We start from the raw sequence: 27,142 nt of genomic DNA, 5'->3' as shown, positions 1-27,142 counted from the left end.
CCCACCCAGCAGGGGGAACAGCTGTTGCAGGACATGGACAAGCAGCGGGGGTGAGGATGGCGAGGTCAAAGGCCAGGTTGCGCGGGCTGTGGGTCCATTGGCAGGACCTTGGCTCTCCTGTGAGATAGGTAAGAAGGACACAGTCCTGGTGCAGTTTTGAGGATAGACTCAGGCTGCTATGCAGGGGGAGCAGAGCCACCAGGAGTGGCCAGGGCTCCACCGGGGCAGGAGGGGGTGGCAGTGGAGGTGGGGGCAGGATTCTGGAGCCCCGTTGAAGGCTTTCCTGTTAGTTGGGTATGGAATGCGAGAGACAGAGCTGCCAGCATTGACATGGGGAAGTATGTTCGTTTCCTGGGGCCGCCGTAGCAAAGTGTCACAGACCGAGTGGCTTAAAACAATAGAAACTTAATCTTTCCCAGCTCAGGGGGCCAGAAATCTGAGACAAATGGATCGGCAGGGTTGGTTCTTGAGGGAGACTCTGCCCCAGGCCTCCCGCCCAGCTTCTGGTGGCAGCCACCAACCCTCAGCATCCCTTGGCTTGTAGACACATCACTCCCATCTCTGCCTGCATCATGGAGGTATCTGGAGGGTACCAAGTATGGGAGGTTTCTCCCCACACACCAAGCAAGTGACCACTTCTGCGTTGGACACCAGCTGGGTGTCCTCCAATTCAATTCCAGCACTGTCTACAGGATATCAGATCCCACAGGCTGGGGCTCAGTCCCCAAGACGGCCCTCAGGAACGTCTGGCCAACCCGCTTCAAGTTGGGGTTCCCGCGACTCCCACTTTGGATTTGATTAATTTTCTGGAGCAGCTCACAGATCTCAGGGAGACACATTTACCAGTTTATTATAAAGGAGGCAGATGGGCTGGGCGTGGTGGCTCACGCCTGTAATCCTAGCTCTCTGGGAGGCTGAGGCGGGCGGATTGTTTGAGCTCAGGAGTTTGAGACCAGCCTGAGCAAGAGTGAGACACGTCTCTACTAAAAAAATAGAAAGAAATAATCTGGACAACTAAAAATATATAGAAAAAATTAGCTGGGCATGGTGGCACATGCCTGTAGTTCCAGCTACTCAGGAGGCTGAGGCAGTAGGATCGCTTGAGCCCAGGAGTTTGAGGTTGCTGTGAGCTAGGCTGACGCCACGGCACTCACTCTAGCCGGGGCAACAGAGTGAGACTCTGTCTCCAAAAAAAAAAAAAAGGATGCAGATGAAGAGATGTATAAGGCAAGATATGGGGGAAGGGCGCGGAGCTTCCATGCCCTCCCCGGGCGCGCCACCCTCCAGGCACCTCCACGTGTGCAGCTCTCCAAACCCTGGCCTTTTACGGAGACTGCGCTGGATGGGCATGCCTGACAACCACGTGGAGATATGATTGGACAAAAAAGGTACAGCCTCACACTGACGGACTGGGTGGGGAAAGCCAGCAAGGCCTGTCTGTGCTGCATTCCTTCCCCCGGGGAGGTGTGGGGCAGGCCTGCTCCTGAAATGGGGGTCTTGTGACCTAAAATCAGACAAGGGAGGTCGGAGAATTTCTTTATGGCCGGCTGCAACACAGAAGGGTGGGGGAAGATTGCTGCCTTGGGGAGAACAGGGAGCAGGTGGCAGGAGGGCAGGAGAAGGTCGGAGAGATTCTGTTTTCTGAGGCTGCTGCTGAGGCCTGAAGCGCCCCGACATCATAACCAGGGCTACGGGAGTTACACATCTCACGATGTCACACCGCGTAAGGCCCCATTCTCAGGTTCCAGGTAGACAAGAATTTGGGGAGTCACTATTCAACCCAGTTTGGTCCATGTTTGCTTGGAAATCTTTAATCATTTCAGGCTTGAAACCTCAGAACCATCCCAAGATACCCCAACCTCTCCAGAGTGGGGGGCTCCACCCAGCTCTCTCCGGGCTTCCTAAAGGAAAATATGTGGCTCTTATCAGATGTGTGCAGAAATCTGTCGGTTTTGCTCTTGACTCTGCTGAGGTCATGTGACTCCACAGCCTCTCCTCAGTGACAGATCAGGTCCCTCCTGGAACCGCAGGGTGGTGGGAACAGGCGCCTGGCCCCTCCTGCCATCTGGGGCTAGGGCGCCTCTGTGGGGAGGGCTGACCCAGGATCCCAGCATTGCTGGTAAGAAAGCGTGAGTGAGATGCAGCCGCGCCGGACGGGGCTGGGCACTGCTACAGCCCTGCAACAGGCCTGCGACCGCCAGTGACTGGGGGCTGGTGCGTCAAGACCCCATCAGCTCCCCACGAGGCCCCTGTTTGTGACCAGCGTGAGCAAGAGTGAGACCCGTCTCTACTAAAAAAATAGAAAGAAATAATCTGGACAACTAAAAATATATAGAAAAAATTAGCCGGGCATGGTGGCGCATGCCTGTAGTCCCAGCTACTCGGGAGGCTGAGGTAGGAGGATCGCTTGAGCCCAGGAGTTTGAGGTTGCTGTGAGCTAGGCTGACGCTGAAGAATCACTCACAGGCAACGTAACAAATCAGGGAGCGTTTCGAAAGGCCTGCCTTGCTCAGGGCGCTCAGGCAGCCCGCGATGTCCCACTCTGCCCGTGTGGCCCTGCTACCTGCACAGCCCGCATTTGTGCGAGTCAGAAACATTCCTACTGAGTGGTGTCGCAGCTGCGCGCGTTGGCCAAGTGACCCTTCCTGCTATAGCTCTGGGTTTTTCTGCATTTTACTCCAGTGGTTCTCTGTACCTAACCTTTTATGTGGTTGACAACTCGTTTAAAAAAAAAAAACCTTCTGCATGATAAACATTGGACGACCCCATTTTTTGCAGAGATGTCACTCCTTTCTTCACAGAGTGAACAACCACCTCTAAATTCTTCTGGGTGGAGTTTAGATTTTTCTTAAACTGGGTTCCCTTGAAGGCACATGCAGGGGCACAGAGAAACTGTCTGTTATTCCAGCAGGGAGTGATTCTGAAATGACACCTGGACCAAGCGCAGTGGCTGACACCTGTAGTCCCAGCACTCTGGGAGGCCAGGGCCAGAGGATTGCTTGAGGTCTGCAGTGTGAGACCAGCCTGAGCAAGAGCGAGACTCTGTCTCTATTAAAAATAGGAAAAATTAGCAGGGCATGGTGGCGTGTGCCTATGGTCTCAGCTACTCAGGAGGCTGAGGCAGGAGGATGGCTTGAGCCCAGCAGTTTGAGGCTGCAGTGAGCTAAGATGATGCCGCTGCACTCTAGCCAGGGTGACAGAATAAAACTGTCTCAAACAAACAAACAAAAAAAGATTCAGAACATCCCCCCTTTCTCTAAGATTTCATTTGATCTCCTAACTGGTTATTCAAGGCACAAGGGTCCCTGTGACACCCAGGTTCCTTCCTGTCCTGGGCCCTAACACAGCTGACCCCTGTGTGGGGGGCAGAGGGAGTGTGGTGTGGCTTCATCTGCCCCACGTGCCAATGATGCTGAAGTCGGGAATGTTCCCTAAGTGACTTTGCTCATTAGAAGTGGTACAGGTGGGGCGAAGGGCGGCCACCGTGTGCAGGGCCCACTCCCATCCACATCAAGCTCTTTGGAGCTCAGGGCACACCCTCTGGGTTGGGGGTGGCTGGGGGGTGGGTGTGGCGGCAGAGCAGAGGCAACTGAGAGAAAGTCCCAAACCTCTTACAGAAGGTAAAAGCTTAGGAAAGGTCTAGACTCAGATCTTTGCCACTCGAAGCATGGTCCCTGGAAACATGTTAGGAATGCAGGATCCCAGGCCCCACTCCAGACCTCCTACATGAAAACGTTGTTTAACAAGATCTCCAGCAATTCTCCTGCTCATCGAAGCTCGAGCATCCCTGCTAGAGACCAGAGGTCCACAAACCAGAACCCTCCAGGGCTTGTGGAAACAGGTGGCTGCCCACCCCTCCAGGTGCTGATTCAGGTGCAGCAGGTGGGGGCGCAATGGGTCTGCATTTCCAACAGGCTCCCAGGGGTGGCCCATGCTCCCTCTCTGACGCCTGAGTCAGCCAGGTGCATGTCTGAGTCACTTGGGGCTACCAGACCCGCCTGCAGGGACCCTGATCGGCTCCATTCAGTTCTCTCCACCATAGAACACAAAGAGGGTGCCCGCCACATCCAACAGCTGCTCCTGCTGCTTGCAGGACACAAACATCCACACTAAAAAAGGACTCTGGCCACACTGGTGGTCTATGCTTGGCTATATTCAGAGCACACAAGCTTTATTCAGCGACAATGGCAGTATTTCATGAAAATGAGCTGCACGACAGAGTGAATACTGCTTTCAGCACAAAGTCTGGGAGCGAACGATTACAGTGACAGAGCCCCAACCCCATGGTCCTGCCCTTCCCTCCCCGGGCAGGCTCACGCTGCTCCTGGCACACCTGGACACGCGCACCTGGGCCTCAGCCCTGGCTCCACTGGTGCCGTCACCTGCCCTCTCCACGGCCTCTGCCTCTCCCAGGCCACTGGGCCGGAGGGGAGGGCGTGGGCTGGGTCCCCTGCTCGGCTCTGCCAGGCCACTTCTTCCTTCTCAAGGCCACCTGGGAAGCAGCTGGGCAGCAAGAACGCCCCCCTCCACCGACAGGGACCCAAGTCCCCACTGGATCCTGACTCCACCCCTTCTTTTCCTCAGTGAGGGTTTAACATAAGGGTTTCTACACTCACAAAGTGTTGGTCCTGCCCCCATCCAGCCCCCAGCAAGCAGGCAGGGAACAGGGTGGCCCTACAATGGGCGAGGGAGCTGCAGAAAAAACGCACAAAGGGAGGGGCTGGGCCAGGACCTGTTGGGGCCAAGTGGAGAAAGTCAAATTTGATTTTCGTCCTAATTCAGGGTGCAGCCCAGCAACTGACTTAACAGATACAGAGCAAATCGTCTGAAACGCCAGCGTGACGTGTGTGTGTGTGTGTGCGCGCGCGTGCGCGCTCATCTGTGAGCGTGCCCATCTGTGTGTGTGACCCTCTGTTATGGATCCTTAACTGTGTGTGGGCTTCTGAGCTCTCTGGCGTAGGCAGGGCTGCCTGGGGGAGGGAAATGTGAACCCTCCACAGATGGCAGATGTGCCCATGGGAGAGGAAAGGGCAAGGGGCAGCCAGGCCCACCTGGGAGAGAACAGGGAACACGCCCAGTGTCAGAGCCCTGCCCAGAGCCTCTTTAAGGACAGGGGGCGGGATGGGGGTGACTGAGAAGGGCTTACTTCAGTGGCTGGACTATACAGATGGGCGAATGGCTGGGGGTGTGTCACAGACGGGCTTGTGGCAGTGGCTAGACTGTACAGATGGCCGGCTGGCCAGGGCCAACAGCTCCTTGCACGTGAACCCCTCCTGGTCAGAGGTGCACACCACCGTGCCCAAAGCTCCAAGTAGGCAATCACTTAACACTGAGATGGGGGTGGGGTGCTCACACAGTGTAAGTTTTGACAGATTTGTAGAGGGGCGGGAGCAGCCCGTGGTTCTCGCGGACAATTTCCAGGTACTCAGATGGAGTCTCCAGCAAGAAGGGCCCACAGCACATCTGGCAGCAGCACCTGACCCCAGAGGGCGGCTCCGGGTTCTTGTCAGACATGGGGGAAAAGTCAAAATCAGCCACCTATGGTGAACAAAACCCCATGGGTCAATTACCCGCCCACTGGGAGCCCCATCGGGTGGCCTTACGAGCTCAGCTGCCTAGCAGCAGAGTGCACAGAAACACGCTTCTGGTGCCACACATATGCAAGGGACAAGCACAGAAGGAGATAAGTCAGACGGGATATCAACTTAATAATTTTTCCCAGTCTATGGATGGGCACATCACGCCAAGCCCCAGGGCCTTGCTCTAACATCAAGACCCCCTCCAGGCATCCTGGCCTGGCCCCCAAAGCCTCTCCAAAGACCCTCCCTAGGCAAGGCCCAGTGGTCCAGCCCCCACTATTCTAAGCACCCACCTCTACCATGTCCTTTTGCTGAGTTGCATTCCGCAGGGTCAGGTACATGATGCAGGCCAGCATCACAGTGATAAGTGTTGCGCATGGGAAGGCAAAGACAGCCGGCTGGATGCCTGGGAGTGAGAGAGGTGAAGTCACGGTACTGGGTAGCTGGTGCTGAAATGCTGGTTCTCAGGAGGCGAGCACAATGGGGAAGAGAATAGTCAACCCCTGTCAGTGATTTTTTTTCTCTTATGTACATGCATCCCAACCAGGCAACCCCAACAGGCAAGTCCAGGACTTCGAAAAAAATATAATAAATTGGGGTATGGGTTTTTTTTTTTAAATACATCCACAAGTTACTTAATAGTAACATCCAAGAGTGGCAGCTAAATTCCCTACCCCTTGAATGTGGGCTGGACTCAGTGACCAGCTCCTATGGTACAGCAAATGACAGGAGCAATGATGCATGACTCCCAAGTCTAAGCCATAAAAGACATCATAGCTTCCTCCTTGCTCTCTTGGGCAATGTCCTTTGGGGAAGGGAAGCCATGTTGTGAGGACATCCAAGTAATGCTGTGACCTCTGCTGCAGCTTCCTGCCTTATGGCAACTCCAGGCTCACCCACCGAGCCTGTTGCTAGGAAGTGGCATGGTATAGTAGAAAGAGCCCAGTGTCTGCAGTAGGGAAATCCTGGGTTCAAATCCTGGCACTGACTAGACTACCTGATGCTAATGCTGACCTATGAGGCTGATGTGAAGATGCAATGAGGAGGGGACATGGATGTGCCGGGCAGGTGATCAGGAAGTGTGAGTTTCCTCTCACTCTTTCCTCACCCTCTGCCATGAGGATCTGTTTCCTAAGAAAAGGCAGTGTTGATGACCTGTACTGCTGTCTTCTCTGCAGTATTCGGGGGGTTCCAGGCACTTGGTGCCCAGGGGGTGCTGAGAGCCCAAGGCCCCCAGTGATGTGCACAGGTCAGCCAGGGCCCAGAGTGGTGTATCATGTCTGCTCAGGGACTCAGAGAGGGACTGGAGAGACTTTAGGGGATAGTGACAGTATCAGGTACACCTACAGGGCCACCGTGAGGACAGGTACAGCTGGCAGGGTTTGGCATGCTCAGGGGCACAGGGAACTCCTACCCCAGGAAACAGCATTGGACCAGGACCCAGAAAGCCTGAGTTTGGCTTGTTGCCTCCCTGTGCCTTAGTTTCCCCTTTTGTAGCATGAAAGGTAGGGCCGAGTTAGGCATCTGAAAGACTACCCCTTAGGGTCTTGGGGTCCTACTTTCTCCTCTATGTAAGGAAGCACTTTTCTGGGGTCCCAGAGTCCCTCAAGGAAATGTAGTGTAGAACCCAATGCTGCCATCAGCTAATCCTGTGCCCGGAAGCCAGCGGCCAGGCCTGACGATGGTTTGGGGAAGGGTACTCCAAAGGGAGACGGTTGGGTGTCCTTATTAATGACATGGTCTGTACTTTAGACTTTCCGAGCAGCTCCTTCTGCCTGGAACACTCACCACAGCCCTGTGAGTTGGGCAGAGCTACTGTTAGGGATGCTGGTTTTCACGGTGGCAACCACGGGGACGGAGGTGAAGAAGGTAGGGTTAGGGGGATGGTGGTGGCTCATTTGGTGTGGGAGTGTTCATGCTGGGGACATGTGTGTTCTCAGGAATATTGGGAGGCAACACTGACAGCGAAGGTGTTGGTCCACAGGCTGGGCACTGGGGCTGGCGGTGGTTTGGGCTTATAGGCGTGGGTGGGGGCAGGGGTCACAGAGGTGATTGCGAGGGAATGCTGGTTGGGTCGTTAGTAGTGACAGTGACAGTGCTGGAAGAGTTATTATTGACAGCAGAGTGCACGGTAATGGCGGTAGCTGAGCTGGTGGTTGTTAGCGGTGCTGGTGCTGACGGTGGTGATGGGGGGGCTGGCCGAGTTGGTTGGGGGTACTGGCAGTTGGCCAGCAGTGGTATTGGCGGTTGCTGGAGTCAGTAGGGTTATTGATGGTGCAGGTGCTGGTGGGCTTGGGTGCTGGATCCAAGGTGCAAGGACCTTGGTAGGGCTGGCTGGTAGGAGCTACTGGTGGCAGTGACAGGGTGGACAGGTTTGTGCTGCCCATGTGGCACTGGAGCAGAAGGCAAGGGGCCACTTACTGGAGGGCCACACCTGGACCCTGTGGTACTGATGCGTCTTGCTGATGATATTCTCCGCCCGGATGCTGAAGCAGTAGTCCCCAGGGTCCCTGAAGGTGTGAGTCAGGTTGTACGTCATGCTGGCCACGGACACGGGGTGGCATTCCCCCTCCTCCAGCGGGAGGCACTCGGGCTTGAGACGCCAGCACACGGTCAGTGGGGGGCTGCAGGGAAATGGGGACAGTTTGCCAGAAATGGCTCGACAAAGAGTGTGAACACAGACCAAGGCCAAGAAAGGCCGGTGGGCATAAACATCAGTGTCCTTTGTACGACAGGACACCAAGCTGTCCTGGCCTCAGTGTCACTCATTCCAGACCAGGGAACACAATGGTGCAGAAGAGATGGCCCCAGACCCCCTTGGGATCTCAGGCTAGCGAGGCAAACAGAGGCTCACAGACTGCTGACTGGGGACAGCATGAGTGCTCCAGTGGCACACTTGGTGTGCTTTGGAAGCACGGGGAAATAATGAGAACGTTCTTGGAGGAAATCTGGGAAGCCTTCCTGGAAGAGGTGGCATTTGAGCAGGATCTGAAAGGGTAAGTGGGCCTTTCACAGGTGAGAAGGGGTGAGGGTGTTCTGGGCTATCTACAGGCCACAGGCACAGGCTCAGACGCCAGAAAACGCAGGTCCATCCTAACTTCAGGCCCCGAGTAAAAGCCACACATTTGTGCCACCTCACAGATCAGGTCTGCCACACCCAATGCCTTCCCATCCTCCACATGCTAAGCTCCTCCCTCCAAAGCCCCCAAAAGCTTTAGAAACCACCTGCAATCCCTAAGTTAGCTCATCGTCCTCTTTCCTGGGCTTCCTTTGCCCACCCTCCACCTGGCCTACATCGCTCCAATGTGTCCCTGTGTGGGGACGAGAGTCCTTCGAGGGCTGGGCCCTGACCACTGACCTCTGCAGCTTTATCCATCCCAGTCACCCCGGGGGGATAGGAGACGCCCACGTGGGGAGGACACACCCAGGACCTCTAGTCTCCTCGCTCATGATGCTGTTCTTGCCAAGAGCCTGCACCGGGCCCCCCAGCAGGCGACCTCCTTAGAATCCCCTGGGATACCCGCTTCTGTTTCTTGTGGGGTCTCCTGTATACACACAGAATCCTTAGAAGCAGTGGCTCTGTCTTGTCCCCTCTTGTCCCTGCAGCTTCTAGAACAGTGCCTGGTCCAAAGCAGATGCTCAGCGAACTTCTGCCGGCTGGTGCCAGCTCCCCTGTGCCGGCAGGAGGGCAGGACAGGCTCTCTGGAGCCTTTGGAGGACGGGAGTGTTTGAACATGTGAGAGGAGAGGGAGCGGGCTCTGGGGCAAGGAACCGCATAGGCAAAGACCAGGGGGCTGGAAAACAGGCCCACATGGCTCATGGGGGGCTCGTTACAGGAGGGGTGCCTCCCCTGCCTTTGCCTCCCTACCCTCGCTGCAGACAGCCCTACAAGGTTCGTCCTCTCTCCCTGGCACCTTGAGAATGGGGCTGTGCCCACACTCTCCCCATGCACAGCCTCGGGGCAGAGTGGCCCCCTTGCTTGGGGACCGTGAGGAGATGCAGCAGGCTGAGGAGCACCTGTCAGAGCATGTAGGCAGAGCCCTCTGGGGTTCACTCACCTCCCCAGGAAGTTCAAGGTCACCGTCAGCTTTTGGAAGGTCTGAATGAGGGTGGGCCCCAAGACTTGGATGCCTCGAAGGCTTTCTGTAAGGCAGAGAGAGCCCCGTTAGACCTGGTGACTGAGGACTGCTGTCACAGGCTCCCAGGACCTGGGGCTGTGACCTCCACCCTGTCCTCTCCTCTGTTCCTCTCCCAAGGGAGGGTTGCAGGTTTGTCCAGGGCACTGTGGGGTCTTGCCCTCCCCTGTTCAGCAGCAGGTGGTGGAGCCAGCTTAGAGGGAGGAAGTGGGAGAAGGCAGGCAAAGGGCGACTGTCCCACCCACTGCCACCGAGCCATCATCTGTGCCACTCAGGAAAGCACCACCCCTTTAGCAAGAACCAAGACATCTTCCGAAGCTGCCCAGGCCTCCCTCTCACCAAAGCCAGAGAGAGATGGGCTTGGAAATGCCCTCCCTGTGCACTGGGCGGACGCCATCCACCCTGATGGGGTGAGCTTGACGGAAGGCAGTGTCGCAGGGGAACAAGACCAGCAGGACAGGCCAGCTCGCAGCAGACAGCTGGTCACAGGCTCAGGCTCTGGGAGCAGGCAACCCTGGGCTCAAATGCCACTCTACCACTGTGGCCTTGGGTGCCATCTTTAAAGCAGGGATAATGACAAAGACTGCTCAGAGGATGGCAGGGCATGAGAAGACAGGGCGTTCCTCTAGCCTGAGCCACTCTACTCTGTGCAGCAGTGACCCCACCCTGGAAGGAGCTGAGTCGGGGCTCCCCATGGAGCCGGACGCTCAGCCTTTGTCAGCCCAGCTGGAGACCCACCCTGCAGCTTCAGCGAGGCAGAGAAGTCACCGGTCTTCTGCATAACGCCCTTCGCAGTGTCCGGCTCTGCCTGCTCCCACTCCGCCACCACTTTGAGCTTCACGGTGAAGGTTCCAATGATGGAATAGTTGTAATAGACCACAGAGTCTTCGGTCACCATCTGGGTCCTGTAAGGGGACAAGGAGGAGAAAGGGGGAAGATGTCAGAAGGTTGTTTCCCCTTCTTGTAGCTCCGAAATGATTTGTGTGACTTGTTAGAGTCGGAGGGTGGGGGAGCCGTACGGTGACATTCCTGGCTACCAATGAGCACACCTGTCGTTGCAGCAGAGCCCCTAGAGCTGACTCAAGGTCAGTTGGCCCATTTCCCAGATGAAGAAACTGAGGCCAGGGAGGGCAAGAAGGGACCCACATCCCTTCCTCTCCTCTCTGTGTGGGGCTCTGATGTGGCTGAGAGGTTCTGTGTCCTCCAGGAGGCAGCCATGACAGCCCATCAGTTTCATGTTGCAGAGAGGCAGCTGGCAGGGTTCTCAGCTCTGCAGACTGTCAGAATCACCCATGGCTTTGATGTGCCAACCACCAGATGCCTTCACCAGTGCCAGCACCTTCGAAGTTTGGGTCCCACCGGCCCCCTGGTCACCCCTGGAGAACTTGCCAGAAGCCTACACTGTGCTTACATAAAGTGGCTGCTGGTTGTCGTTCTGCTTCTAAGTTAGAGGTGGGAGAACTCCCAGCCATGGGCTCTCACCCCACCTCCCAGCCAGGACTCTGGGAGACGCCTCGTGTTAGACATAAGGACATAATGGGTAGGGGTGAAGTATGAACTTTGGAGTTAAGAAAACACCTGGCTTTGAATCTCTGCTCCAGACTTTCTATTTAACTCTAAGCCTTACCTTTCTCATCCGTAAACCAGGGAGCACCATACCTCCATCACGTAATATATAAGGTGTATGACATCATGCTTTTTTCCTCCAACTACCCGAATCACTTCATAAGGAAGTCTAATAACAATCAAGAAAATCTTTGTGTTGACTGGTCAATGCTCTTTACATATGAAGTTTATTAAAACTCATATATATCTTCCAAATATTTTCTCCCAGTTTAGCCTTTATCTTTTAATTTGATTTCCTTCTTTCACATTCAAATTTTGTATTTGGTGATGCTTGTCTAGCAAGTTTTTCCAAGTTTCTGTCTTTGTTTTATTCTTAGCAATGCTTTCCCCATTGTTAAATTATCCAGTTGCAGGTGATCATCTACATTTCGATCTAGTGCTGGTTCATTGTGTTTGATTTCTTAATCCATCTGAAGTTGCTTTTCTTAGGAATCAGGTTGTTTCTCTCCCAAATAGTTAAATAACTGCCCCAGTACCATTTCTTAAATAATCCATCTTTACTTACTGGCTATAACTATCACTGCTATCATATACTGAATGTATATATAAACTTAGGTTAGTTTCTGCATTTTCTATTCTATTCCATTGAGCTGCCTATTGTTGCTACAAGATGTTTATAGCTTTTCAAATACATGTATGAATGTATTTTCAGTTCCTTTCCCCATCCCTGTTCAACAGAATTTTGCTTTTCTGGTCATGTTTCTTCCTTTCACAATATTAAGAAATTCTCTCACTTTGTAAGTCTTTTTAAGGTTCTCAGTATAGTTTGTGGTTTTATTCACATAGATCCTATGATTTTAGATTAAGTTCATTATTGAGTTTTTTTGTATGTTTTATATCTATTATAAAAAATCTTTTGCCATTATATGGAAAAGCTATGACTGTTTTACATATTATTAAAACCTCTTTTTAGTTCTAAGACTTTTCAGTTGAGTCTCTTGTACTGTCCATGTAAACAGTATTGTCATTTGTATATAATTGATTTTGTCTCCTCCTTTATTTTTATTTTATTTATTTTTTTTGAGACAGAGTCTCACTCTGTTGCCTGGGCTAGAGTGCCGTGGCATCAGCCTAGCTCACAGCAACCTCAAACTCCTGCGCTCAAGGGATCCATCTGCCTCAGCCTCCCAAGTAGCTGGGACTACAGACATGTGCCACCACGCCCAGCTAATTTTTTCTACATATTTTTAGTTGTCCAGCTAATTTCTTTCTATTTTTTTAGTAGAGATGGGGTCTCGCTCTTGCTCAGGCTGGTCTTGAACTCCTGAGCTCAAGCGATCCACCCGCCTTGGCCTCCCAGAGTGCTAGGATTACAGGCGTGAGCCACTGCACCTGGCCTCTCCTCCTTTATAATATTTATATTTCTTTTTCTTATTTCATTGGCTAGTCAAGAAAAATGTTCAGTTACAACAGAAATAGTGAATAAAGTCCTTGACTTGAAAGGAAATGCCCCTAATAAATATGGAGACAGTCCACTGGTTTGAGACAGATGATCCAGATGTTCTTCATTATGATAAAAACCATATATATGTGTGTGTGTGTGTGTGTGTTTGTATGTGCATATATATATATATATCTTAATTGGATGAACTTTAGAATCTTTGTCCCATGCCAAAAGTTTTTCCTGGATTTGTGCTAAACTTACCGGATAACTGGGGTTGGGGAGGGATGGACCTCTTACAATATTAAGACTCACCAAACAGGACGTGGTGTGCATACCCATTCCCTACATCTTTGATACTTCTCAGTAGCTCTGTAGCTTCCTTCACACAGGATCTTGGCCATTTCTAGGTTAAGCATGTTCCTATATTTATTTTATAAATTAGTTTTGTTATTATTAATAGGAGTCCCCTCTTTACCTTCTAACTTCTTATTACTGGTATATAAGAAAGCTATTGATACCTTCCCTTGGTTTCCTACCTAAATTCTTAACATTTTTCCCCACGGCTTCTCTGGACCTATGCTCTCCAATATATAGCTACCAGACATATGTGGCTGCTTAATTTTAAATTAAGTAAAATTTAAAATTCTATTTCTCAGTCATATTAGCCAAGATGCAAAGGCTCAACAGCCACACATGGTAGAGAGAGAATCACTGAGTTTCCACTGGACAGAGCTGTTTCTTCAAGTAAATAACACAAGTTTCTGCAAGTAAATAATCTTTTCTGCAAATTGCTTTGCGATATTTATCCCTCATTTATCTTCTTGACTTTCTGAATAAGTTAGAACTTCCATGATGACATTGAAGGAGACTAATAAAGAGCATCCTTGTCTTACTCCTGCATCTAGAGACAGCCCCCCAACCAGTATTTTGATGGAATAATTCCCCTGAAGTGTTGGATCACAGGTCCCATTTCTCACCCAGGGTGAAGGAATCCACACTCTACATTTCACCACTCTGTATAATGTTAATTGTTGGTTCCAGCAACTTCTTTTTCTAGTTTACTGAGATTTCATTGAACATCCATGTCTGCCTAGTCTAACACTTTTTTGGCATCTAAAGAGATGATCCTAGGATCTTTCTCCTTTAACTTATTAAAACGATGAACCAAAATAATAAAGTTCCTAACAGTGAATTGTTTTTAGTATTCTAAGATACTCCTGACTTCCATGCGTCTTAAATTAAGTTATGCAAAGGCTGTGGGCAAACCTAGTGCATCTTCCAGAGGTATTGTCATTATTTTTAGATCAAAAGGAACACAGATACATTATGGAGTAGAGAACAAAATGTGTGTCTCTTTTCAGTATGAAACATACCACCTAGACAGACAGGTTGCTCTTGGGCTAGAGACTTTCGAGAGCCTGGAAACTGCTCCTCTGAAGATAAAGGGATTTTAGTGACAATTTTAGACATGCATGACTCTCATTGGCTATGGTGTATTATTATTTTAATGAAGTGCTATGTTAAATTTGCTGTTATTCCAGCCAAAATCATTGCATTTGAGGTTATAATTTAAATGGCATATTGTCTTCTTTTTTGAGCTATGTTAATTTTGTAGAATGAATTGAGAAGCTTTCTATCTTGGTCTAAACCCTGGAGGACTTTATATCACAACAGAATTACTGTATCTTTGAAAGCATAAAATAACTTGTCAGTAAAACCATCTGGTTCAGATCCCTTTCTTAGAGATAATTCATTTGCAACATTTTCTACTTTCAAGTCAATTCTAGTCATTTACATTTTCCTAGAAAATCATTCAATTCATTGACATTTTTAAATACATCAGCATGGAGTTTTGAATTGCACAAAGTACCCTATTATCTTACAATTTAAAAAATCTTATCACTTTACCTGTAGTGATTGCTACTTTCTCATCCTTGATAGGAATTTTTTTTTTTTTTTTTTTGAGACAGAGTCTCACTGTGTTGCCTGGGCTAGAGTGCCATGGCGTCATCCTAGCTCACAGCAACCTCAAACTCCTGGGCTCAAGCAATCCTACTGCCTCAGCCTCCCGAGTAGCTGGGACTACAGGCATGCGCCACCATGCCCGGCTAATTTTTTCTATATATTTTTAGTTGTCCAATTAATTTCTTTCTATTTTTAGTAGAGACGGGGTCTCGCTCTTGCTCAGGCTGGTTTCGAACTCCTGAGCTCAAACAATCTGCCCGCCTCGGCCTCCCAGAGAGCTAGGATTACAGGCATGAGCCACCGCGTCCGGCCCTTGATAGGATTTTTGATGTGTGTGTATAGAAGTGTATTTTCTTTTAAGAAAATTAAAAAATAAATTTTAGCTTAAGAAAGTAACACTAGCTTGAAGTTTTGTACCTTATTTCCCCTGCCCCTCCTCAAAAAAAAAACAACTTTGAGTTTATCAATTCTGTTTTACTATGTTCTAATTCATGTTTTTGTATTTATTAATTCTTTCATTCTTTTCCTGATACGTGGGGATTTTTTGTGAGTTGAGTGCTTATTTATTTTATTTTTATTCTTATTTAATAATTAAAACACTTAAAACTGTGAATTTGACTCTAGTTACAGCTTTGGAATTATTCTCTCAATTTGTATGTATTAATACCCTTCATAGTTATTTTCTAAATATTATGTCATCACAGTTTAAAGTTACTTGTGACCCCAAAATCATTTTAGGATCATGTTTTAAAATGTTGAATTGGGGGGGTGTCTTTGTCTGCCTGAGGGAGCTTGTGTCACATTGGATAGTCTACCAATATGATTGAGAGTAGCGGCCTTGGGTCACATGGTGTCACTTGACCTGGAGCCTGAGATCGACCATGTGGGCAGTCAGTCATGCTTATGCAACGGGGCCCTGTTATGGACTGAACTGTGGCTCCCCAAAATTCATGTGCCGAAGCCTTAACCCTCACTGTGACTGTATCTAGAGACAGGGCCTTTAAAGAGGCAATCAAGGTTAAATGAAGTCCTAAGGGTGGGACCCTAATCCAATAGGACTGCTGTCCTTATAAGATGAGGAGACGCCAGATCTCTCTCTTCCCCTCTCTCTCTCCCTCTCTCTCCCTCTCTCTCTCTCTCTCTCTCTCTCTTCCTCTCTCAGCCCTGGCAGAGGAAAGGCCCTGTGAGGACACAGCAAGAAAGTGGCTGTCTACAAGTCAGGAAGAGAGCCCAGAAACCAACCCTGGTGGCACCCCAATATTGGCTTTCCAGCCTCCAGAACTGTGAGGAGATAAATGTCCTTTGTTTAAGCCACCCAGTCTGTGGCATTTCATTACGGCAGCTGAGCAGACTAATACAAGCCCCAATAAAAACCCCGAACACAGAGACTCGGCTGAGTTTCCCTGGGTGGTGATGCTCTGTGCATATCGTCACACAGTGATGCTGGGAATGTGACATGTCCTGTAATTCCACGGGCTGATTTTAATCTGTAAGTTATGTTTAATCTGTATGTTAATCTGTATGTATGTTATGGCTGTACTAAGCCATAACCGTGAGTATACCAGCTTCCGGTGAGTTCTGTGATGCTTTCTAGCCAATCACTGAACCTGAGTGTGGTCCTGGGAAGTTCCTCCCACCAAAGCTGCAATTGCTGTCTGAGGTGACGGTGGTTTTGGAGGACTGTGCTGCCCCTAATGGGAGAAGTAGCTAAACTCTCACGGTTGGTATCAGAAGTCAGGGCAGCCTTGGGGACTGTGACCTCGAACTTTGGAGTTGGCTAACCTCCTAGTTGGCCTAAAACTCTCTGCACTTTAGGTTTTTACAAAAAAAAAAAAAAAATTTTTTTAATGAATTTCTGGTCTATCATGTCAGAAAATGAAGCTCCTACTTTCTCTGTTAGGGGATTTTTTGACATTTTAAGCTATAGAATGTGATTTTTTAAAATTTTTATGAATACCTCATGGAATATTTTGTTTTTAGGCCTAAGGTTCTACATACATATATATATTTAATCAATCAAACTAATTATGTTATGAAAATCCTCTGTTGTTACTTTAGTCCTCTTTAAAATATCAAAGTCTGGGTGCAGAACATTAAAATCTCCTGTGACAAATGTTTTTTTTTTTTTCATTTTTCCAATCTTTCTGGGTAATTTCCCCAACAGAACCTTCTTTATATATTGTGATGCTCTAATATTCCAAAAGCTCAGGTCTGAGGTTTGTAATATCTTCCCTGTAAATTTACCTTTTACGTCCAAAGGAACCCTTTTTGTTCTTTTTAATATTTTTATCCCAAATTCTACTTTTCAGAGGTGAATATTGCTAGCATTGCTTTATTTTTGCTTTATATTTTACATTTCTAAGCAAATACATATATATACTCATATTTGCTCTCCCTTCCACAAATGTTTTTAAAGCAAGGCAAAACTCTGAGTCTAGGGCAGCCAGTAGCAGCTTTCATCTCTTATCTAGGTTTAGAAAGCCTACTATGTATAATAAAATAAGAAATTTGAGAAACATGCCTCCTTTTCCCCCATTCTATATAAAGAAAAAAAACAGATACAAAAGAATATCCCAGGAGATAAATAGTAAAATCTATTTTTTTCAATTCACATTGCACAGAAAATGTGCCCATTATTAAAGTAACTGGTTAAGCTATTGAGGTAATTTAAATAAGGAAAGAAAGGAATAGATTTATTAATATATTTAGAACAGAGGATGCCCTGTTTAACAACATGGAAGAACATGCTGCCCACCATGGGCTTAAGAGAAGAGTCAGCAAACTACCGCCTATGGGCCAGATCCGGCCCACCACCTGTTTTTGTAAATAAAGTTTTATTGGAACACAGCCATGCTTGTTTCTTTACATGTTGTTTATGGCTGCATTCATGCTCCAATGGCAGAGTCGAGTAGTTGTGACAGAGACCAGATGGCTCCTCACGCCTAAAATACCACGTGGGCCTTTAAAGAAACATTTCCAGAGCCCTGGGCTATAACACCGGAACAGGACACCAAGGGACGTACTGGTGTCCACTGTGGAGAGCCACAGGGTATGGTGGTTGGAGTGTGGACTTTCCAGCTGGTAGCCCTGTTTCTGAAAGTCGTGAGTTAGATGTTATTATTCCCATTTTTCAGAAGAGGACAATGATACCTGAGGGCTTACCTGCTCTGTACCCCCATTTCCTTACCTGTGAGGTGGATGTAACAGTAAATACCTCTCAGGGTGACTGTGAGGATTACATGAGGTCATGCATGTGAACCCCATGTAAAGGAAGTGTGGGGTGGGGGTGGGGAGGGGGATCTCTGAAAAGAGGAGAGACAAGCATCTCTCCTTAAAGCAAGGGTGAGGGGTGCTGGCCCAACAGGCCTCTCTCAAGTCTTTCCCACTCCATTCCATATTTTTCTGCTTTCCAAATTTTAGCCTTTCTTAAGACCAAACTGTTTCTCAGCACTGCAGAGAGCGCAGCGGCTCCCTGGAGCCCCAAGATGGGTTCGTTCCCAAGTTCATCAGGACTCGGTGTCTTTACATGCGCCCCTCCTCACTCCCTGCGGGGGCCTGGGAGGAGCTGAGCGGAGTGAGGGGCCTGCACTGAGCTGCATTGTGGACAGCAGTGTCCTCTCATGAGCTCAGGGTGTGTGTGTAAGGGCTGCCCAGGCTCAGTCCCCATCCCCTCTTCCCAAGCCGACTCCTCCAGACCGGCTTGTTTAGAAAGAGGAGTGAAGAGAAGTGAAGCTGGAGCACGTGGGTTCTGCCCCGCATCTGCCATCGCTGGCTGGGTGCCCTTTAAAGTCAAATGGGGAAAAATCCTACCCACCTTGACCTTCCTTAAAGGGCTGATTTGGGCACTGACACCTCCTCTGCTAGGCTGCTGCGACACTCAAAGGCAGGGCTAGCGACTGATTCACCCGCGGTCCCCAGGGACCCCAGGCCTGGCAGGCAGCAGGTGCTCCAGGAATGTTTAGAGGGAGAGCGAGCGGGGAAAGGCGGGAGGTGCGCAGCACTCTGCACGGTGCGTGGGACGCCAGGGCACTGGCCACGGCCTTGGGGAGTGACGGGGGTAAGGACTTACCCGTCTCCGAAGTCCCAGCTGTAGAGAAACGAGGCGGTCTTGAAGAAGTTGCTTGGGTCGTGGAGGAGGAAAGAGACTTTGAGGATGGTCTTGGTGAGGTAGGAGCTGGGCCAGGGCAGGGAGGTGTTCTGGGTGACCACGAGGTTCCCCACCAGGAACTCTGGGAAGACAGGGACGGTGGAGCCTGGGAGTGACCTCACCGGCAACTGGCAAAGCAGCTGCTTCCCCCACCCAGAGCTCTGGCTGTCAGAGCTGGATGGGGTGAGGGGGTGAGGGGACCCTGAAGATCCCCCACCACAGAGGCATCCAGGTTGGCCCCCCGGTGCATGAACACTGCTGGGGATTCACAGTGTGTGACATATACACAGTTTTCACTCCTGCCCCTCTTGCCAGGACCCCAAACCTTCTGCCGTGAAAGATGCCCAGGACCAAAAGGAAATACACAGGCTTTGAAAGGAACTTTTGGGAAATATTTTAAAATGTTAGATGAACCTAGAAAAATGAGCAGTGCTACTGATTGAATCTCCACACCCAATGTGTTGGGTTGGGTCAGGCCACTGTCCTGTCTCCTTCTCCAAAAAGAAAAAAAAATAAATGCTGATTTTTTTTTTCACCAGAAAAGCAAAAAGACAGACATGTTCAGTAGAGCTCATTTGGAAAATGCTCAAAAATAGAATAAAAAGAAGCTGCCTATCATGTAAACACTAGCACTACGCACATTTTGAAGTGCTTCAAAGTATTTGTGTGTGTATTTAACATATACATATATTAAACACAGTTCATCGGGGTTAGACAATTCTGTGCTTTGCTTTTTTTATATGTAATTTTGCAAGCATGGGTATTTACCTGTGACGTTACAAACTCATTGTAAGGGTCACTGTTAATAGTTGATTCAATTATTTCATTATATTTAACCAGTCCCCTAGTGGTTGCACACTTAGCTTGTTTATATTTTCTTTTGCTATTATAAACACTGGTGCAATGAACATCTTAGTGCATAAAGCATTATCCAAATGGAGGTTTACTTCCTGAAGATAAATTCTTTATTACACTGTGAGCTCCAAAAGGGTAAGAGAGCAGGAAACTCTTGGAATGAGAGAGAGAGAGAGAGAGAGAGAGAGAGAGCGGTGGTGGAGAGGGAAGAGAGAACCAGTGAATGAATGATTGGGTCAATGAATAAAATAATCTGTAACCATCAATACATGCTGGCTTGCTGCTCTCCAAGGATTATATTAGTTTATATGCCACAGCAGCAATATGTCCTTTAAGTGTCCATTCCAGCACAATTCTTGCCAGAGTGGGGATTATTAATACCATTTTCTGACTCCTTTTAACTCGCCTGACAAGGGTGAAGGAGCCCAGGAATCTAATTTGCATTTACGTGATTACTAGTGGATGCTTTTCTCTGCATGGAGGGTTCAAAGGTTAATTAGCAAACAGGGAAGCTCCTCACCTGTGATGGGGAGGACCAAAAAGCCCTTGGCCACAGGCTGGCACATCCAGCAGTTGGCAGCAGTGACCCAGACGGAGACCGGGAAGTCCCCGGGCGCACTGCTGACCATGCGGATGGTCGAGCTGAGATCCTTCTCTGTCTTGCCAGTGAGCATCAGCGGGGTGTGGATCCAGTGGAAGCGGTAGAGATGGGCATCGGCGGGCAGGGCCAAGCTGCTGTTGTCCTTGGCCAACAGGCTGGCCGAGATGGTCACCTCTGCTCCCGTGGTGCCAGGGCCATCAGTGGTGAGATTGAGTTCATACATGCCTAGGAGCCCAGAAACAAAGACCATGTTTCAAGACGGGGTGTGGCAAGGAACCCCACTGCCACCTCTGGGCTGGCGTCTGTTATTCTATTTTACAGGTGGAAAAACTGGGGCTCAGGCATCAAGCAATTTGCCCAGGGGTCACTCAGCTAATCCAACATCAAACTGGGATTCGAACTCCAGCCCGACTGACTCCAAATCACAAGCTCTTTACAGCGTCCCCAAATTAATATATTTTTTTCATGCCAGCCAAGCAAGGCCTTACACAGTGTGTGGATGGCTGGGGCCTGACCAGACTTAGACCTTAGCTCAATCTATACCGTGAGAGGTTCCAGATCTGCACCACGCAACACAGCAGCCACTGACCACATGTGGCAATTTAAGTTTCCATTAAAATGAAGCAAATTTGGCCGGGCACGGTGGCTCACGCTTGTAATCCTAGCACTCTGGGAGGCCAAGGCAGGCAGATCGTTTGAGCTCAGGAGTTCGAGACCAGCCTGAACAAGAGCGAGACCCCCATCTCTACTAAAAATAGAAAGAAATTAGCCAAACAGCTAAAAATATATAGAAAAAATTAGCCGGGCATGGTGGCATGTGCCTGTAGTTCCAGCTACTCGGGAGGCTGAGGCTGGAGGATCACTTGAGCCCAGGAGTTTGAGGTTGCTGTGAGCTAGGCTGATGACAGGGCACTCTAGCCCAGACAACAGAGTGAGACTGTGTCTCTAAATAAATAAATAAATAGAATGAAGCAAATTTAAAACCCAGTTTCTCGGTCATGCCAGCTGCATTTTAAGTGCTCAACAGCCCCATGTGGCCAATGGCCACCACACTGGACAGCAGAAAGCCCTACTGAACGGGGCTGTGCTAGGGAACCTCCAGGGTTCCTGGCAGGGCCGATGCTGGACCTCTGTGATTCCAGCCAGGGTGAGTCCTCGGGGAGTTTGACCTGCACTGTCTTGGATACAGCTCTTGCAGGGAGCCTGGGGCGCATTCTTGCAGGTCCCTAGCAGAAAATGGGGCCTTGAACGTAGGAATGGAGGCCAGGGAAGGGGCTTTTAAAATAACATCCCCCACCGATCATATTGAGGGTAACACTAATTGGAAAATTCTGAAAACAAAGAAAAGTAGAAAATAAAAATTAAAATCTTATTAAATTAAATATTAAAATAATCAATAACAACCATTGCTACCATATTTGGGCATGTCTTACTATATTTTTTAATTATATTTTTAATCTGAGATTATTTATCACATTTTTTTCACTTCTGTATCCTGGGCATTTTCTTTTTTCTTTTCTTTTCTTTCTTTCTTTTTTCTTTTGTGAGGGGACAGAATCTTGCTGTCAGCCAGGCCGGAGTGCAGTGATGAGATCATAGCTCACTGCAGCCTCAAACTCCTGGGCTCAAGTGATCCTCCTGCCTCAGCCCCTCAAGTAGCTAGGACTGCAAGAGCGCACCACCGTGCCTGGCTAGTTTATTTTTATTTTTTTGTAGAGATGGGATCTCACTATGTTGCCTAGGCTGGTCTCAAACTCCTGGCCTCAAGCCATCCTCCCACCTCCACCTCCCCTCCCAAAGTACTGGGATTACAGGTGTGTGGTCACCATGCCTGGCCTTGGGCATTTTCCTGAGTCATTATTCTTTAATTATTTTATACAGCTGCATAATGTTATCATATAAACAAGGTAAGATTTTAAAAATAAGGTTTGTTTTCATCACGAAAGTAATACATATGCATAAAGAACATTAACTATCCTATGACCCTCCCTCCCAAAGACAACAACTGTTACCAGATTGCTGTCCTCCCATCTCTTTTCCATGCATAGAAATTTTTTTAAGTAGTCATAATCATGCTCCACACACAATTTTGAATTATTTTATTTTCATATGACAATATAGTAATATTAAAAGCATGTCTGTGATCTCACTAATATCAATGTCGACATGTGCATGATAATCCCTCAAGCAGGTATATCTTAATTCACATAACCCTTCACTCTTTTCAACAGTGCTCCTGCACATCTGGGCGTGGAACGCTTTTCGTGTAATTTGGTTCTTTCTTCAGGGGAGATTTCCACAGGGCTTCATGCCAGAGAGCAGCTGGGACAAGGCGAGGTGAGCCCTGCAGGCTGCAGCGTGCACTGGGCAGAGGAGGTGATACAGAAGGAAGGGGTGAAGGGGCTTCGAGCCCCTCCTGCTCCCTTCACTCAAACCCACCTTCCCAACCATGCTCAGCCCTCTCGTGGCTGCAAGTGTCTCCTCGATGCCCATAGAGCCCAGTGACATAGAACTACTCCCTGAGCTCTAGGCCCTGCACCAAGCAAACCACAATTTAAATTAATCTAATTGCTTAAATGTAATTGAAACTAAAAATTCAGTGTCTCAATCACTCTCCCCTGCCCCAGGGCCTTTGCACTGCTAGCATGCCCTCTGCACCTATTTGTCCGTGGATATACCGTCTTCCAGGAAGCCTTTGCTGTACCCCTGGCCCCCTCGGTGCTCTCCCAACAGCCTGAGCCCACCGTTGACACAATTCCATGTTGGAATAAAGGTTTGTCTCCCCCACTGCACCTGGAACTCCTTGAGGGCAGGAGTCACCTCCATCTCCCCTGTGCACAGCACAGTGCTTGGCACACAGTAGGTGCTCAGTACTGCCGCTGCCAAGTCACAACTGGAAAACAGGGTGTGGCAGGGGGACCCAGGTGGTACTGGGTGTCCCGTGTGCCCCATGTGCAAAGGTGCTGGGGGGACCCAGAAATACAGGACTTGCTCCTGCCCTGAAGGACTTCGTGGGCGACCTGTTGGACTCTCAGCCTCTCAGTGAAACCAGGAGGTGAGTTTGTCCTCAGGTATGTCCTATTCACTTCCAGGCAACATCGCCTGCCCGCACTAGGGACTCCAGCTCCAGCTTTTCCTCTGGCCCTTTCTTTCAAGGCCATTCTTAGTTATAAAGTCATCTGAGTCAAGATGCCAAGGGATGGTCACTTCTGAGGAAATGCTGGCATTGAAAAAGGGACCTGCAGTATCTTAACCCTAAAAAGAGAATTCCAGGCACTGTGGTAGAAGCTTCTCCAAGCAAACGCATTGCGCATATTACATTGAGGGACCTGGGGCCACGCGGGCCACTGCTGCTGCTGCTGCCTGGGGCCACCAGGTAAGTCTGTGCCACCCTGACTGAGCTCTGTTCTCCTCCCTTGGGCTCTGAGGCAGCATTTGGCCGGGCTGCGCAGAGAGAAGTGCTCGGATGAGAGGCAACCTCCTCCCTTCTCCCTCTGGCTCCCAGAACCCCCCTCCCCTCCTTCTCTCCACCCTGCTTGAGAGCGTGGGCCAGAGTGAGGCTGGCAGGTGGCAGGGACATTCGGCTGCATGCTAATGGCCAAACAGCATCTGCAGTGAGATGGGCGCATGTCAGTGCGACGCAGACGCAGATCCGCAGATCCGTTGCCAGGGGAATGGAATCAGGAGGGCAGCGGCTGGGGCTGGGAGGGGGGAGGGTTGGGACGGGGAGGGCTGGGTCTGCTGCAGACTTGTCGCAGACACTGGCCCAGCTCTCTGGAGCACCCCACCTGCCCAGCTGCAAGGAGGCTCCAAGGGCACTTTTTCTCAGACTGATTTTGTTTAAATCAGGTGTTCCACGGCCCCTGGGTGACGCCGTCCCTCTCCCTCAGGGCTCTCGGAGGTGTCCAGGGCATGCAGGACTGAAATGGACCACAAAGCCTTTGCCAAGTGTGGCTGAAGAAACCAAGCCCAGGGCCTGCTGCTCTACTCATCACGTTGTCTTTCCAGGTTTGGGAGTCCAGGTGACTTGCCCTTGGAGTACAGAGCAGCCGAGGCAGGGACTTAGGGGACTCTACTGGTATTCCAAGTGACCCAGAAGGGGCCAAAGCAAAAAGAGAAGGGACAACTGCCCTAAAGCTTGGCCCATAGAAAAAATATCCGCCTACCAGGCCCCCAGGGCTTCCACTTGGAGCTGGCACATTTTCCAACGACACAGCATGTGGGGCCCTTAACATTCTAGAAAATGGCTACAATAGCCCTTTCACATGGCATAGGCACACTGCCCAAAACACGTTCCAAGGATACCTTTTCAGTCTGGATAACACAACCTGGAATCCACTCATGGTCCAGTACATGGACTTCTGACTTCTAAATCCCTGGTGTACAAAGCTTCCATCCAGGCTGACTTGGACACTGGCAGGGTTGGTAAAGGCTTTGAAGCCTCTATTTTTCCCCCATGGGTGAAGGAGAAGGTATGTTCCCCAACCCCACTCCCAGCCACTGTGATTCTGACCATACCAAGGGTTCGATCGGCCAGCCTGGGAACCACACGATTTCCAAAAAATTCATTCACTTTTTTTTTCCTTTTTTTTTTTTTTTTTTGCAATTTAGGACACATTGATAATTTCTGAACACAAATAAACCTAATGGGCAAGAGACCCCTTTTCAGAGGAAAGCAGGTGATCTTGACCAAGCACAATTCCCACAAAATTCTTCTAATACATCCCTGAGTTGTTGCAGGTTTTTATTTTACCTTGTGGCTTTTCTCTCACAAATTTGCATTAGATCCCTTCCTCCCTCTACCACTCTTTTAGAGGCGGGGCAGGGAGGGGGGAGATGAAAAATGTTGGATGATGTTTAAACCTCTTAGCTGCCCACGTCCCACCTGTCCCTGGACAAGGCTCCAGTCTAGGTCCTTTTGGTTCCTGAAACGTGGCAGAAAGGTTGGTGCCGGCCTTCTGACCCTGGGCCGTGGGGTTGCCCACGACCGGGTGAGCGCAGGGTGGGCCCAGGGTGGGCCCCGAGGAAGCTGTCAGCTCGGGGTCCATTTTGGAAATCACTCCCAGAGAGGAAATGGCAGACTGGCCTCCTGGGTTCTAAGATTGCATGTCCCCAAAGCCAACACACACCGCGTGGAAAACCTCTCCAGATAAGGCGACATTCTAAGGCAAAAACGCTGCTCCGCGGGCCACCCGTCCGTGCTCCCTGGGGGGCTGTGGCGAGACCACCGACCCTGGCACATTCCGGCCTCCCGCATCATCCTCCCCTGCCCCAGTGGGCGCCCAGTCCCCAGGCGTCCGGACGCAGCTTCGGCCACCGCGTGGTTTCCAACGCAGAGCCCACCCGGGGTTGGAAGCAGGAACCGAGAGGGGCGGGAGCCCCCTCAAGTGCCAGGGCGACTTCTGGGGACAGGGGCGAAGGGCGAGAGCGGAGGGCGCAGTGGCCTCCCAGGAGGAGCGCGGTGCGCGCAGGGCGCACGGCGCCACCTCCGCAGCCCAACCTCGGAGCCGGCCCGTCCGCCGGAGACTGACCCCGGCCGCGGGCGGACTGCGGCTGCGGGGAGGCCGGGCGGCCCAGCGCCTTACCTGCGGCCACCCTAGCCGTGGCTAAGGGCAGGAGGCAGGCGAGCCAGAGGACGCGGCCGAAGCGCGACCACGCTGCCGGGGCCATGGCGGGGCCCGGAGCCGGAGCAGCGCGGAGAGGACGCGGAGGGAGCGCGGCTCAAGCTTGGCGGAGGCTGCGGCCGCTCCTCCGGGCGCGCGGCGCGGGCTGTGCGGGGAGGTGCGGGCGCCGCGCTCGCTCGTCCTCGTCTCGGGACGCTCTGTCGCTGCGCGCCACCGCCGCCGCCCACGGCCCGCCGCGCGACCCCGGCCCGCGTCAGCCGCGCCGCGCCCCGTCCTCTCCCTGCGTCCCTCCCCGCATCCGTCCCCACGGCGGCGCCCCCTCCCCGCGTTCCTCCTGCGCCCCTCCTCTACCCGGGTCCCCTCCCGCGGGCTCTGACTCAGCGTCCCCAGAGGTGCGCGCTGCGCAGCAAGCCGCCTGCAGGCCCCTTGGGGTTCTCCAGGTGCCTTTGCTCTGCACACTCGCAGCTTGGAGATGCCGCTCTTCTTTCAAGAAATGTTGAGCGCCAACGATGTGCACGCGCTGGGCAAAGGACATGGAAATGCCCCTCGTCCCTTCTGCGAAAGGTGCCTCAGCGCTGGGTCCCTGCGCTGGGTTTGATGTCATCCTTCAGTTTACCTTCTCAGAGCCTGCTGTAAAATGGAGCTCAGGCTCACATCGGGGCCCATGGCCACTGAGGGCCTTCCGAGAGTCAGACAACCGCGATGGGGATGATGGGCCTAAGCAGACGCTTCCATCTGCCTTCGAGAGCAGAGTTCTTCTCTCCCAGAAGCTGGCGAGGCCTGGCGGGGTCTGGCCGGCCTGGGTCCTGGTCCAGCTGCCCTCCGCTTTGCTCCATACCTGGGCAGGGATCCTCCCACACGGCGAGGGGATTGGATGGGCTTTCTGGCCCGGTGGGCACCATGGGCCATAATTACATGATCTGCTGCATTGGCATTGGGCATCTACATGGCATGGCCTTGGTTCTGGGACAGCAGTGGGCTCCCCTGAGGATGGGCCCCACGGACACACTGCCATCTCCTAGGAAGGGAGGGGGAACGGATTTGAGTGAGCCCCTTGTGAAAAGTTAAAAGTGCTGGACAGATGTCACTTCCTGGTAGCATCAACCACTACACTGGTATAAATACCAACCCTAGGAACCAGGAGACTTTGGGTCCTTCCTGAGTGTTATATGACCCCGGAAAATCACTTCCTTTTCTATCCCTCAGTTCCCTTTTTCTTTAAAAT

The 27,142-nt window shown here is 50.7% G+C and overlaps 1 protein-coding gene across 4 annotated transcripts; it reads right to left on the bottom strand.

The window, feature by feature from the left end:
* Positions 1-4,940: 4,940 nt before the first annotated feature.
* On the bottom strand, positions 4,941-26,226 carry TMEM130 (transmembrane protein 130). 4 transcript variants are annotated; one of them, XM_012639118.1, is made up of 8 exons: positions 25,879-26,226; positions 20,213-20,518; positions 18,760-18,919; positions 10,454-10,620; positions 9,638-9,722; positions 8,001-8,203; positions 5,873-5,985; positions 5,088-5,502 (listed from the first exon to the last, which is right to left on the bottom strand). In XM_012639118.1, the coding sequence occupies exons 1-8, from the start codon at positions 25,961-25,963 to the stop codon at positions 5,350-5,352; spliced, it is 1,272 nt and encodes a 423-aa protein (XP_012494572.1). In that variant the 5' UTR covers positions 25,964-26,226; the 3' UTR covers positions 5,088-5,349. The 4 variants fall into 4 exon arrangements, with proteins under 4 accessions (XP_012494574.1, XP_012494572.1, XP_012494573.1 ...); XM_012639119.1 differs by lacking the exon at positions 25,879-26,226 and adding an exon at positions 25,313-25,468; XM_012639117.1 differs by having other exon boundaries at positions 5,128-5,538.
* Positions 26,227-27,142: the final 916 nt, after the last annotated feature.

The sequence above is a fragment of the Propithecus coquereli genome, unplaced genomic scaffold (genome assembly GCF_000956105.1).
Source record: "Propithecus coquereli isolate 6110/MARCELLA unplaced genomic scaffold, Pcoq_1.0 Scaffold137, whole genome shotgun sequence".
Lineage (NCBI taxonomy): Eukaryota > Metazoa > Chordata > Mammalia > Primates > Indriidae > Propithecus > Propithecus coquereli.
Note: the sequence above shows the minus strand (reverse complement) of the source record. Positions and strands in the feature narration are given on the sequence as shown.

What these genes read in the sequence shown, in the direction of transcription:
- TMEM130 (XM_012639117.1), bottom strand. Translation starts at nt 25,963, where the DNA reads ATGGCCCCGGCAGCGTGGTCGCGCTTCGGCCGCGTCCTCTGGCTCGCC. An exon ending in CACGGCTAGGGTGGCCGCAG is followed by an intron (nt 20,519 to 25,878) that starts GTAAGGCGCTGG and finishes CTGGGCTCCTAG; the next exon opens with GCATGTATGAACTCAATCTC. An exon ending in TGCCTCGCTGAAGCTGCAGG is followed by an intron (nt 9,723 to 10,453) that starts GTGGGTCTCCAG and finishes TCTGCCTTACAG; the next exon opens with AAAGCCTTCGAGGCATCCAA.